We start from the raw sequence: 13,274 nt of genomic DNA, 5'->3' as shown, positions 1-13,274 counted from the left end.
CCACCCCTGGATTTCTATCACTAGTAGGTTCTATTCATGGTACCTTACGCATACATTTACTGTGTGAACTCTCTACACTGTCTCATGGTCATTAAGTTCCTTTTAGTCATTCCCTGAAGAAAATTAAATGCGGTTTGATGCGTTTAGTTATTTATTTCCACATGAGAAGTGAATTCATGGATGAGAGAAATTTGCAAACCCTTGTTTACGATCCCTGACGTACTTGAGAATCCCCCAGGAATTATGCCTCAGTGTCCAACAAAGGTAACTTCAGGCATTAGTAAATCCAGGTTGGGCACATTATCACTGAGCAAATTAATTGACAATCAAAATTGAAGCAAAGGAAGGCGGGATTGTAAAGGAAAGGGCAAGGATGTTCAGAGCTATTGTAGGATGTGGAATGTGTTGGAAGCCTCGCTCTGGGGATCTGTGTGTAACCAGCTCTTGGAAGACACGTTTCTTACTGAAGTGGTTTCCTGGCAGTCCTCTTGGGAAAAGGGAACTTGGAAGAGAGGGATCAGCTGTAGCATCCCCCCACCACGCGGTTACACGTCACAGGGTTAAAGTCCAGTTTCCCATTGCAGAGTACAGCACGATGGGACAGGGAGAGGCGGGAAGCGCCTTTCCCTGCGCCTGCTGCAGCCACGGGGCTCAGCTCACACAAAGTCCCTTCTTCCTTGCGGGAGCTGGTGCTCTGGGAACGGCTGCTGCAGCCACCACCATGGCACAGCATTTGTCCCAGAGGACCACGCCAGTGTAGGGTCTGCGTCAGTGTTGTACGTACAACCTGTAGAGCGGACTACTTCCGTTTCCTTTTCTCCACGTGGTTGTAGTGGGGGTTGTAGAGCATGGTGAAGAGAATCAGCAGCGGTATCAGCAAGTAGGGCACGTACACGGAGAGCAGCATGAGGCGCTCGCGCTGCGTCTGAGGTCCCAGGTGATCAGGCCCTGAGAAGTCGTGGAACAGGATGTGCGCGAGGATGGCCACCAACGTGGTAGCTACGTGCGTGGAGTAGATAATGGCCGGAGTCCTTATCCACCTGCAGCCCCCTGCAGAGCAGCGAAAAGGAAACATATTTAAGCAGGATTCAGCGGCTTGTAAACTAACCGAACTGCTCTATCTCTGACAGGGTAAGGCACAAGTCATAGTAAATAGGTAGCAGAAACAATGTGAAGTACTAGTAACAACCCAGGAAAATCATCTACCTTTGTGGAAATGCAGAACGATGGCGTGATCACAAACGTTTCAAGTAACAGAATGAAAACCAAGAACTTATTTCCCTTGGGAGCACACCAGGTGTCAAACCATGGTGCTGTCACGTGTAAATAGCTGCAGGTGACCTGTAGAGACTGCAGGGCCTGTAGCAGCAGCTTCTGTTTCCAACAGCCCTTGTCCTGTGCCGCTGTCTCAGAGCTTGCCATGAGAACAGCGCAGCGCTCCCCGGAGCAGCCCCGCCACTGCTCACCACCACCTCAACCCCCGCCACAGAGAACACAGGCGTTAGCGGCAGCGCTGCACAGGACGTGCTCTTACAACTCGCTTTACACCAACCTTTTAGGAAGGCGTAGGCTGCGATGGGGAAGAAGGGCAGCTGCAGGAAAGCTTCACAATACACAAAGGCCTTGAACCACTCCGGGGGCTGCAGCATCAGGGGGTCCCTGAAGCTGGTTGCGTACCACTGCAGCAGCTCCGTCAGCTTCAAAGAGAGAACAGAGCAACACGTTAATGCACTGAACATGAACTGCAGCAGAAGGGTGACCCTCGTCTGCTGGAGCATCACTGTGGTGGAAAAACCAAGGGACAGCTCAATGCAAGCACCTGGCTCAGCGACCGGCGCTGAGTTTCCATGACAGAAAGGTAAATTCTGGCAGGGCTTTACATTGGACTTTGAACGCAGAGATATGTATTGACCTTTGCTGGTTAACTATTAATGACAAATGGTTGCTATAAGTGGAGTAATTCCACAGGCAATTCTAATGGCAAAACCCAAATTCCCTCAATTGCAAAGCTCACAGAGATCTCACCCTGATGACAAGAGCTGACTGTCTTCCACCCCACCTTCATTTTAACTGACTTTATGATGTTTATTGTATCTATAACTATTCCAAGCCCAGCAAACCGGAGGTTTTTACCAATAGGGAGCTGAGGCCCGGGCAGGCACAGGACCAAAACCAAGGACCAGGAGCAGTGCCACGTGCGGGGTGTGCTCCGTGACCTGCGGACGTGTCACGGTCACCGCGGGCCGGGGCCGTGCACGGGGGCAGCGGAGGCACGAGCGAGGAGCCCGGGGGCAGTGTCCTGCCGGGGAGGGGGGGCTGGAGGCAGAACCCCCCCGGAGGCCGCGCGGACCCGGCGTTTTAAACACGGTTTCATTGACAGCGTTTTCTCCCCGCGGTGTCTCCGCAGACCGGATGTTGCGGAACCGCCGCAGGAGCCACCGAACCACGCGCGAAGCTCCCCGCGAACCCTCCTCCCCCCGCACCCCGCAAGGCCCCGGCTGCGCTCCGCCCTGCCGCGCCCCCCCCCGGCCGCACTCACGGCGTGCGGGAGCAGCCCCGCGGGCAGCAGCGGCTGCACATCGATCAGCGCCGTCACCGGGACGTGCGACAGGAAGAACAGCGCGAACAGCCGCTCCCGCCACCGCGGAGCCGCCGCCATCGCCGCGCCACGCCGCGCGCACGGACACGCCCCCCGCGGCGGGGCCACGCCCCCCGCCACGCCGCGAGGCCGGGTACGCGCCACGCCCCTAACGGCGCCACGCCCCGAGGGCGGCAGCGAAAGCCCGGAACGAGGAGCGGCCGGAGCGGGTCCCCCCCCGCCCCGCAGAGCTGGGGGTATCTGCCCTCCCCGCCCTGCAGCCGCGGCGTTAACGGCGTCCCCTCCGTCCCGCACCCCCGCCCCGGCACCGGGACGAGCGCGCTCACGCGGGGCTGGAGCGGGAACAGGACGTTCCCAAACATCCCAGGGAGGAAAGCACTTCCTGCCTTCACCAATGAACCCGGCTGGAGCCGGCGGCGACCTGGAACAGCAGGACACGGGTTTTAGCAACCCACCGCCCCACAGCGGGTCGCGTTCGGCTCCTTCACGTCCCTTCACACGCGGAGGTTTGGGGCAGGGCGCAGCTGAGGCTACAGCAAACAGCTCCGCAGCCGGGGTTTGTGCCGATGGGTGCGCACGGGTTTAGTCACCCGCTGGGCCATGTATATACGTGTGTATAAAAATCAAAACCATGCCCAGAGCAGCTGCGACAAAGGCTTTTCACTTGCGTTCTTTCAGACAGTTCTCGATCCGGATTGTGACAATTAAAACAATTAAACAAGGGGGGGCTCAGGCAGGAAATGAAGAAAACACCACTTCGTTTTCAAATGTCACATTTAATGTTTTCACCACTGTACTTCAAATCTACACTTTACAAAGTGACCAGCAAGTGTGCCACATTAACTGACCAACCTCTGAGATTTTACCTGTCACACCAGTGTCGCCCTGGGCTCTTTAATTACACACGTTTCTCATTCAAGTGAATTGAAATGCTTCAGTTGGTTTTATTCTCAGGAGCCTCGTAAAAAAAAAAACAAAGATATTGCACCATCTTTGTTCAGTTATTCCACGTTTGTCTCTTTCACAGCAAATAATTACTTCATTGAAGTTAAAACTTCCAAACATAACTTACTAACAGTCTCCAATTGCAGCTCAGATCACTCGTGTTGAAAATACTCTGCTAAATACAGATAACTTACAATAACTTTAACAGTTAATTGTCCATAACAAACACACGCTTTTCCTCCACACCACTGCTCCAATTTTCAGACCACCCTTTCGTATTCCTTTGTACAGGTGAAAAACAGTCGCGGGTTTTCCTGTCTCGGTTTAAATACAAAAGTTGGGACATTCAAGTTTCAAGTCTCCACACTGAACTTAAAAAAACAAAACTCATGTGGAGGTAAACAAAGCAAGTTGTACACTCCAGGAGGTAGAGGCCTTCAGTTGTGTTCATATATATACATATGCACAGAATTCAGTGTTCCAACAGAAAAACAATTAGCCAAAAAGTAATAAAAGTCATTTCCTACTGTGACATTTCAAGACTTGCACAGCTCTGCCTAAAGACACGAACACGAGTCACAGAATTCCCCATGTGCTTTTTTTTTTTTTCCTTTTTTTTTTGATTTTTTTTTTCCTTTTTTTTGTTTTTTCTCTCAACTCTCCAGTGCAGGAAAAAGTTCTCACAAAATTTCACAGACCTAAAATGTGCAAGCTAGTTCCTCTCTATACAGCAATGATGTCGGGGATCGCTGAAACCAGCCCATCAATGGCATTATTTACACACATAGATGCATGCTGGGGGGTTTTATGTAAGAAAGAGCAGAAAAACTTCTAATAAAAATAGATTAAATATATATATATATTTATACTGGGTAAGGAAACAGAAGTTTAGTCTCTCCTAGTCACAAACTCATTCTCTCTACTCACAACATCTGGTTTTAGAACAGCACACATCACCACCACAGCTCTAGTGAGAAGCTATTTATAGGGCTCGGCCGGGGACGTGCCATCGCGTGGCCGCTGTCGCCCGACGTGACTTCATGATTGGTCGCAGTCAAGTTTTCTGTATTCCTTAGTTTTAGAAAACCCAAAATCCTCAGGAATGGCTCAATATCAAAAGGTGTTTGTACAGACTCACTGCAATAAAAAACAGAAAGAAAAAGAAAAGAAAAAAAAAGACAAACCCTCCCCAATTTGGTTCGATTCTGTTTGTTCCGAGCTGAGCCACCGCAGCTGCACCACAATTCATCAAACACGTGCAACTCTGGGGAAAATATTCTCTTCTAAAAGCACAACCACTTTACAAGATTAAAAGTCTAGTACGTCTCTAAATATTATTCATATTGTACAAGTAGTGGTTGTTAATTTAAAACTTCATTAGTAAAATTACAGTACAAGCATGATTAACCTCCAGAATTGCAAATCCCAGACTCCAGTGGAAAGCTACATTACATCTTCAGTAGTTTATTCTCTTCCACTTCACTCCCAGACCAGTGGAGATGGCGGCATCTCGGATGGCTGAGCAACCGTGGAACTGCAATGCAGGCGACACAGAAAATCAGTGTTCACTTGCAAGAGCTCACAGACACCACGGTTAATGCTGGAGCAGACACTGCCAGGACAGCAAACCCACCAAACCCAGCCCTGGCCCCAGAGCCACCGGCAACCACCAAGTCCTCCACCACATCCACCTATTTGCTTGATGGTTCTCCACCCATCGGTCCTGCCTCTTACTGGTTTTACAGTGCACTTCTGCAACCAACCTCTCAATTCTCATTTTCAGCCCAAATTCTGTTCTTCTACACAAAAACATTACCTGAAACTTTGGCACGTTTTACTTAAATTCTAGAAGAATTCATTAAAATATCCTAAAATGTAACCCCACAAAGGTGGTTGCTTTTTTCCCCCCAGAAGTTATCTATGGGCCTTTCCTACCCTCAGAAACTTAAAACATACAACATATCGGATGTGTGAATTCTGTACTACTAATAAATGTGAATTAATATCAGATGTGATTACATACAGTTACCTAATAAAGCTCTTAAAAGCAGCAGACTGAGGGTTGATGCAGAGAGGCACTCTGTTTCCTTTCTGCTGTTCCAAAATGAACTGATGAATTATTTCTGTACAGAGGAGAAAAATAAAAACCAGAATTAACACTTTGCTCCAGTGAAATGCGGTGTAGGCTGGAGGGAAACGGAGCTTCCTCCACTGGAAGTACACTTTAACAAGGATAAGAGATTTCCAGCTTCCCTGAATCAAATCCGATGCCAAACCTCACCACACAGACTCACACAGAACTCTTCTATTCACACTGAAATAAAGTTATATGAAATAACCCCCCAATGAACACTCTAACACTGAACTGGTGATAACCAGTTATGGGTTAAATCCCAATTTTAGGGTGTAACTAATGGCAGGTTTGGCAAGGGGCTGCTCTTCCACAAGCAGCTGCAATGGTGCCAGGACCAAGCTCCATGCAATGGAATTGTTTGTCAGGAACTGCTGAGGTAACACATTTCTTGTCCCTCTCTTCCTCTGGAGTCGTTCGAGCTGCCACCAACCATAGCCCAAATCCCTACCACTGCTTCTCCTATCACGCTGCTCTTGTTAAAGCTCTGCTTTCCTCACTAGATCTGGTTTCAAAAGCAACAAAGCCTGTTTTATGGCCTGTTTGCTACGACGGAATCAGACTTCAAATCTCCAGAGCCACAGAGCAACTGCTGGCATTTAGTAACCATATGTGGCAGCAGCTTCCTTTTCCAGGGACCAGGACTGATTCTCCTCATCTGACCAGCTGACAGGAGGCTGCACATCCTAACGACACACTAGTAAGGGATGGAGCAGGAAGATAAATGCAGATGCAAAGTTAACTACGACTCACTCACCTTTCACCTGCCGAACAGAACTGAGGTTCTTCTCAAAAGTGTCATCAAACTTGGGGTTAGTGATGGGTTCAAAGTCACTCGTATAAACTCTTCCAGTAGATGTGGAGAAACAACATTTACACATACAAGTGTGGTATCGCAACCGCCCTTCATCGAGGTACGGGTGGGCTAAGGCATCCTTAGCAGATATTCTTTTGGACTGAAATATGGCATTTAAAGAAAACAGATTAGTCAGAACGTTTGCAGAGGTGTTGGAGCAGTCTAAAGAACACTTGCTCATCAATTAATCCTGACTTGGTTTATAACCCCCTGATCACGTTAAAGGATTGGCTCATGCCAGGAAATGTTCTGGATCTGCAAACCCTGCCACTAGAGGGGAGGTTCTGCTTAGAAAACAGCAGCAGCAGCAGCAGCAGCAGCAGCAGCAGCAGCACTGCGCTGACTCCGACCTTCCTGTGCCAGAGCTGGTGATAGAAGATGCTGCTGATGGGATTTTCAGAAATGTATTTTTCAACAGTTACTTCCTCCAAATAACCTTAAAATTCTGACTCAATAAATCAAAACAAGCCCAAAGAATTTAATGTTGGCAAACACGGCGGTTTGTGGGTCTGCAAAACATTCCAGTGTGTCCTCAAGTACGTATTTAAAGTAAAACACAAATCTGAGCATCACTGATAACAGAGTAGTTCAGGATATGGCATCTGGAGCTCTATAAAACACTTTGCACATCGAGTTTCAGACGACAAGTGGTGAAGGGAGCGCAGGGAAGAGGGGGCAGAGCAGTGGTTGGAATTACAAAAGCTGCTTCCACATTACTAAGAGGGTTTTTTGTGCATAACCCGAGCAAAGATCAGTGAAAAAAGGAGAACGCTGTGAGGACTGGGGCAGAATTGCTACTGAGAGTCTGTAATGAAATCCTTTGATATAGAAAGTTACAAAGCAAAAAGCAGTGGCAGACATGGAAGGAAAACCCACGTGTCCCAATTCCCAGGGTATGTTTTAGAATCAGCTCTGCTAAAGGATCACTCCGAGTCTTTAAAACACAAGCCCACATGTATTTAAATGTGATTTGGGAACACCAGCATTGGAAGTGTTGAAGGAGAAAGGAAACTACTGAAGTTTGTTGACCGGGAATTTATGTTTTAACATTTCTGTGTTTTGTGCAGTAAAACAATCTTAAGGTTTAAAATAATAAACCCAAGGGGGCAGCCTTCTGAATGCTCCATCAGGCACAAGCTTCCTCCTGTGCCGCGCGGCCAATCTGTCCGGTTTTCATTTGAAATGGGGGGGAGGTGTCTGTAGGAATGGAATAATCATCAATTCTGGCACCAGTTTTGTACCGTGAACCCGAGAGAAGAAACCCACAATCCACAGCAGCTCATTTTCATTAGCAAAGCAGATGCTCAGTGGAAAGCGAGATCCTGTTATGTGACTGTGCGGATGCAGAAGGAATTTTGTGTGTGTTGCAAGACCACGAACACCCACGTGTCTCTAATTAGAACAGCAGCAAAGTATCTGATGTTCTGCTACCTACACCTCGCTGGGAAAAGCGAGAGTGAGTCACCAACACCCTCATCTTTCACACCCTGTCGCAGCTTCCTTCAGAAGACCAAGAGGTTTTAAATGCAAACCCCCCATTCCAGGGGAGAATTAACTGACCCATTACAAGATGATACTTTTATGTCTTTTACAGTCCAAAAGCACTAAAAAATGCATGTGGAAGAAATCAGTTAAAGCAGTTCTTTACCTAAAATACTCATTTAAGTAGCAGGCAACAAAAAGTGTTGAAACAAACAGTATTAGAAGTAATTTTAAATCATACTTACTGGATCAAAGACCAACATTCTGCAAAGGAGATGAACTGCTTCGTGTGTAGCTTGACTGGAAAGTGTATATAGGACAGGAAGAGATGGCTGTAGGGGAAACGGGAGACAGAAAATACAGAGAGTTGTCCTGTCAGATCCATCAGCAAGAGAACACTGTTACCACCCGTGTTATTTTACAGTTACCAAGGACAAACTTCCTGCTGAAAAGGACGTTCGCTGCCTAACGCTTCCCAAAGAGACAAAAAACACTATTACAAAACTCAGCAATTCTACTATGGATCTAATTGATTTTTTTGCCTTCGTTCAGATGCAATCCCTGAACAAACCTGTGTTTTGTTCAGGGGTTCATTAACCCCATCATTTCCAGTATTCCATTTTTCTGATCTTGGTCACTGCCAAATTATGGATTATTTTGCTTTTCCTTACCCTGGTGACCCATATCTAACTGACAGTGACATCCAACACAATTAGAATGACCTTCAGGCATTCAGCATTCTACATAAACAGGCCAGGACCAAGGCTTGGGGGTCTGAGGGAGCAGGACGGGGCTCATTGGCCTCCCCCTGCTTTATGAACCGTGTGGTTCACAGAAGCTGGAACAGCCCAGAAGCCAGGGGCAGCAGCAGCGTGGCTCTTGCTCTGGTCAGCCCCACAAACACAGCTCTGCAGATCAGCTTCCTCCTGTTATTTCCTTGTTTTGCTCACACTCACGACAGTCTGAACATCTGAGAGCTTCCAGTTTTAGCTGAGAGTGAAAAGACCTTATGGATTGATCCATACACTGGGGCAGAAAGACAGGATGGCGTTCTTTACTTACAGGAGATCTTGCACTCCATACAAATGAAGATGCACTTCTTCTGCTACACATAAGGCCCTGTTCTGCCATTCTAAGAGTTGTACACAGCTTTTGGGAGCAGCCTGTTCCTGACAAACTGCAGTGAGGTCCAAAGCTGGAGATCAGAGACAGCCCTGGCAGGAGCTCGAGCAAGGGCAGAAGGAATTGGTAAAAACTGAACTGCTCTAAGATTTCATTGTCATGGAATCAACGGTCAGGTCTAGCAGCAAGCCAAGTGCATCCTTGTGGATCTCTCTCTTCCATAGAGAATCCAAGAGAATCCAAGGACCACACAGGGAGGGAATGAACCCCAACACGTTCTACTTTTAGAAGTGGGTCAGCCCCTGGCTGCCAGGGAAGTCCAAACCCCTCCTTACGGCACATGGGAATGGGGGAGGAGACGCTCCTCCTCCCGCTCCAGCCGAGCAGCGCCATCAGTCCACTCAAATGGAGTTTGAAGTGAATGTTTCAAACACAAAACTGACAAAGAAGTCTGCGCAGTTTGTAAATCTCCCTGCTGGCAGCACACACGGGGTGTGGGGTTGTAACCAGGCACATCAGGCATTAATCTATTTTTACATGAAGCCGCAAAATGCTTCACCCCCCAACTCCCACTGTGCTCACCTACATCGCTTAAAAATAGCTTGTGCGACAGAGTGATCGCCAGTTCTAACTTGGTTTTCTCTCCCTATTAATCTAATAAAGAAACTGGTAACATTTAGCTATTTATAACCAGCAAAGCCTCCATTTCAGAAGATGAAAAGCCATGAATTTGCATTCAAACATGAAGTGTGCTTGGGGCTGAAACCAGAGAAATGCCATTCTAGAGATCACCTCACTGCACCATAACCCCATTTCCGAGCTGCAAACGAGCTCCAGAGATTGCTCAGCTCTGTGGCATTCCATGGAAAATGAATGTTGTTTTCCTCAGCAAACAGAACTAACGGCTTATAGTTTATTTCCTATGACTTGGTGCCTATAGAGCATTAAATCTGTATTGGAAATGTTTTATGCCATTTCACCTCACTTGCTTTTTAGTATTCCCACCATTTGGTGGGTCAAGAGACAAATGATTTCAGAGGCTTGTGCAAAAATAGTCTCAGCATGGGGATGAGAAAATCAGAAGACACTAATGTACCCACTTCAGTTCTTGATAAAACATCCTGGTTTAACAAATGGAACAAAGCTAACAGAAAAATTCCAGAGTTCTTGCTTACTACTACCAAGAGCACAACTACTGCACTTTGGAAATGTCAAGAAATCATCAAAATATCAGAATTTAAACCAATGTATTCTATAAAGCATGTGGACGTGTTTGTATACTGTTGCATACCTGTATATATAAGTACAGTGGATGCATTTCACCCAGCTTCAATCACTATAGAACTTTTTTTCTTCTAAACACCTCAAGCCTTCTAAGTGCAGCACTACAGAGCAGAGCTTCAAAGTTACAACTCCTCTAGCAAGTGATAGCAAAAAAATACACTTGATTTGTTTTAAAACTAGAGAAAGACTTCAGGAAACCCTCCTATTATTAATGTTAACAGAAAAAAACCTGTCATAAAATGGAATAGAGACAACTTGATGTAGTGAATCCAAAGTGCCAAGGCAGCAGAACTCCCACAAGTTAATAATAGAGCAGAATATACATTCAATGCTCATCTCTATGGTAACTACTATTGTGGTGAGTAGGCATCTGAGAACTTACTTCAACATAAAGATGCAAACTTAACTGCTGGAAAGATCTGATGTCTTCACATGTACAGGTTATTAATTTGGTTAATTTTTATTACCTAACAATCATAACAATGACCATATTGGATGGACACATTGCTTTATTACTGCCCTCTGATTCTATGCATTCCTGCACAAGCATTTCTTTGTATCTATTAACAGTACATTAACCCTGCCACTGCTACACCACAGCCACCTTTGGTGAACTTAACCTGGTTTACAGGCAGAGACAGCTCTCACATTAAATATCCAAAGTATTTATGAACAAACATGCCACGAGAATTTAAGCACAATGTGAAACAGTGCAATGGTGCTGCAGTAGTTCCCTGCACAGAGGAGATCCTGACTGATGGGGCCTGATGGAAGACTGTTGACCAAGGTGAAGGTCAGGCACCCCCAGCTATACCTGTTTATGAGGACCCCTGAGTATATGTGCCTTGGCGCCTTCACAAGCCGTCCTCATCGCTTCCAGTGACGGCGTTCCCAACAGGTCTGTGATCAAATCCAGCTGTAGGTATAGAACATAGACATGTGAGACCTTAGACACATTATACACGTCACTATGACAGCGGATTCTTAAGTTAACATGAGGTACATTTAAGGCATGAAAGGTCACAAGAAAAACCACTGGAAACAATTTTCCCAGCGAGCTCCTGAAAGTTCCTGTTTAACACCTCTCAAGATAGGAATTCTCTTGTCTCAGCCCCTGCATTTCCCATGCGCTCAGGAAGAGTTTCACCAAGAGGCCTGATTTCATTTATCTAGGTGCATGGCAGCAGCCACTAAACGTGGTTTTTATAAAGTATTAAAAAACCAGATTTTGAATTTTTAGTGTTGAAATAGAAAAATATTACAAAACATTAATTTTGAATTCAACTGACCTCTTCTGGGCATACGCCACGAACCTACGAGATTAAGTTCCTAGTTCAGGTCAGAAGGAACCTCCGTATCTCCAGTTACACCTTGACAGAAAACTTGCTACTTTCTCATAATAGTTGCTACAAAAAGCTTGATCCCGGTTGTATCACCTCTACCTTATCTCACTGAAATGCTACAGCAGGATTGGGAACTGCAGCAGATTACAGGGGGTTACAAAAAATTACACATTTCAGAAGCTAATGTGAATAACCACTGCTTGCAGTACTGCCTGAAGCCATCATTTCAGATTTCAGAGCAGCTTGGGGTTTCGCCTGTGTGTAAACCAGGCAACACAAAAGCAAGTTGGAGGTTCAAAAGGCATCAGTGTAACTGATTTCATGGAATGATGCAGTAAAACAGTGTTAAAGGGAAATGTGATTATACCTGCTGGATGGGACTCTGTGCCTGAAACAATATTCTTCGCCCAAGTAACTCTGCAAAGATGCAGCCTACAGACCAGATGTCAATAGCATTGCTGTAGTGGCGGCTGCCCATCAGGATCTCTGGAGCTCGGTAATACTGGGTGACAACTTCCTGAGTCATGTGTCGAGATTCATCTAACTCTTCCACCCTGGCCAATCCAAAATCACAAATCTAAATTGAGAAGGTAAATAAAAAAATTGAAATAACCAAAACATTTAATGCATTTCAAGTAGGCAACCTTCTGGTAACGCAGCAGGGAATTCCAAACCAGCATTTAAATAACCAGTTATCTGCTGTAACTGCATAAGCAAAGGGAAAGGGGAATGGGAGAAATTATGCTACCTTATTCCACATCCACTTAAGCTTTCTATAATTTTATTTTCTATTACAGTCCATTTTTAGTTGGCATTACAGTATTTATCACCTCAGAGATTAAAAGCCTCTGCACTAAAATAAACAAACAAACAGATATTGCCAACCTCTGGGTACAGAGAATTTCATCCCCAACCACATTTCATTTGCTCACGAGATGCCTCAAATGTTACAGAAAGATTCAGCCTCTGCTCACTTGGGCTCTGAGAACTTTTAAGAGTTTCTTGAACCAGAAGGATTAAGGGAACAGACCCAAACAACCACAATCAGATGCTGAGCAAAGCAGTGCAAACAAAACTGATTTTTTTAATATATATTTGGCATTCATGTATAGTTTCTTAAGGAATCTGTGGGACTTTTTTTTTTTAAAATGACTTTCAGGGAAAGTGTTCACATTAAATGTTTTTACTTAAACATTCACTCTGGGTTTCTAACGAACAGCAGACACATATGGACATTTTCAATAAAGTTAAGTAGCACCTTCAGAACACAGTTGCTGTTCACAAGTAGGTTCCCTGGTTTAATGTCTCGATGTAAAATGCCAGCAGAATGGAGATATTTCAGACCTGAAATATTAAACAAAATTACAATAAATACTTTTTTCCTTTCAAAAGAAGTTTAAGGCTGACCCCAGCCTCTTGCTGCTCTGTAAGTTACCCATGGCTATGGCAGGAGGCAGCAGTGCTGTGATATTCTTATAACTCATAACTAATGCTTGCTAGTCATTCATAATA

General features: G+C 45.7%; 2 protein-coding genes across 4 annotated transcripts in view; both read right to left on the bottom strand.

The window, feature by feature from the left end:
* Window positions 1-133: 133 nt before the first annotated feature.
* On the bottom strand, window positions 134-2,719 carry TMEM97 (transmembrane protein 97). Its single transcript, XM_030472756.1, has 3 exons — window positions 2,540-2,719; window positions 1,553-1,697; window positions 134-1,050 (listed from the first exon to the last, which is right to left on the bottom strand). The coding sequence occupies exons 1-3, from the start codon at window positions 2,657-2,659 to the stop codon at window positions 800-802; spliced, it is 516 nt and encodes a 171-aa protein (XP_030328616.1). The 5' UTR covers window positions 2,660-2,719; the 3' UTR covers window positions 134-799.
* A 636-nt stretch (window positions 2,720-3,355) lies between these two features.
* The window catches only part of NLK (nemo like kinase), a 43,771-nt gene continuing 33,852 nt past the window's right edge, over window positions 3,356-13,274 (bottom strand). For all 3 annotated transcript variants that reach the window (XM_030472744.1, XM_030472742.1, XM_030472745.1), the window contains 7 exons: window positions 13,021-13,106; window positions 12,130-12,339; window positions 11,234-11,335; window positions 8,259-8,345; window positions 6,433-6,631; window positions 5,574-5,667; window positions 3,356-5,078 (listed from right to left, as the gene is read on the bottom strand). In XM_030472744.1, coding sequence (XP_030328604.1) covers window positions 5,024-5,078; window positions 5,574-5,667; window positions 6,433-6,631; window positions 8,259-8,345; window positions 11,234-11,335; window positions 12,130-12,339; window positions 13,021-13,106 — 833 coding nt within the window. In that variant the 3' untranslated portion in view covers window positions 3,356-5,023. The remainder of the gene's footprint in view (window positions 5,079-5,573; window positions 5,668-6,432; window positions 6,632-8,258; window positions 8,346-11,233; window positions 11,336-12,129; window positions 12,340-13,020; window positions 13,107-13,274) is intronic.

This window comes from Strigops habroptila (genome assembly GCF_004027225.2).
Source record: "Strigops habroptila isolate Jane chromosome 13 unlocalized genomic scaffold, bStrHab1.2.pri S16, whole genome shotgun sequence".
NCBI lineage: Eukaryota > Metazoa > Chordata > Aves > Psittaciformes > Psittacidae > Strigops > Strigops habroptila.
This window is presented reverse-complemented; position numbering and strand designations above follow the sequence as displayed.

What these genes read in the sequence shown, in the direction of transcription:
- TMEM97 (XM_030472756.1), bottom strand. Translation starts at nt 2,659, where the DNA reads ATGGCGGCGGCTCCGCGGTGGCGGGAGCGGCTGTTCGCGCTGTTCTTC. An exon ending in CGGGGCTGCTCCCGCACGCC is followed by an intron (nt 1,698 to 2,539) that starts GTGAGTGCGGCC and finishes CTCTCTTTGAAG; the next exon opens with CTGACGGAGCTGCTGCAGTG. An exon ending in AGCCTACGCCTTCCTAAAAG is followed by an intron (nt 1,051 to 1,552) that starts GTTGGTGTAAAG and finishes GCTGCTCTGCAG; the next exon opens with GGGGCTGCAGGTGGATAAGG.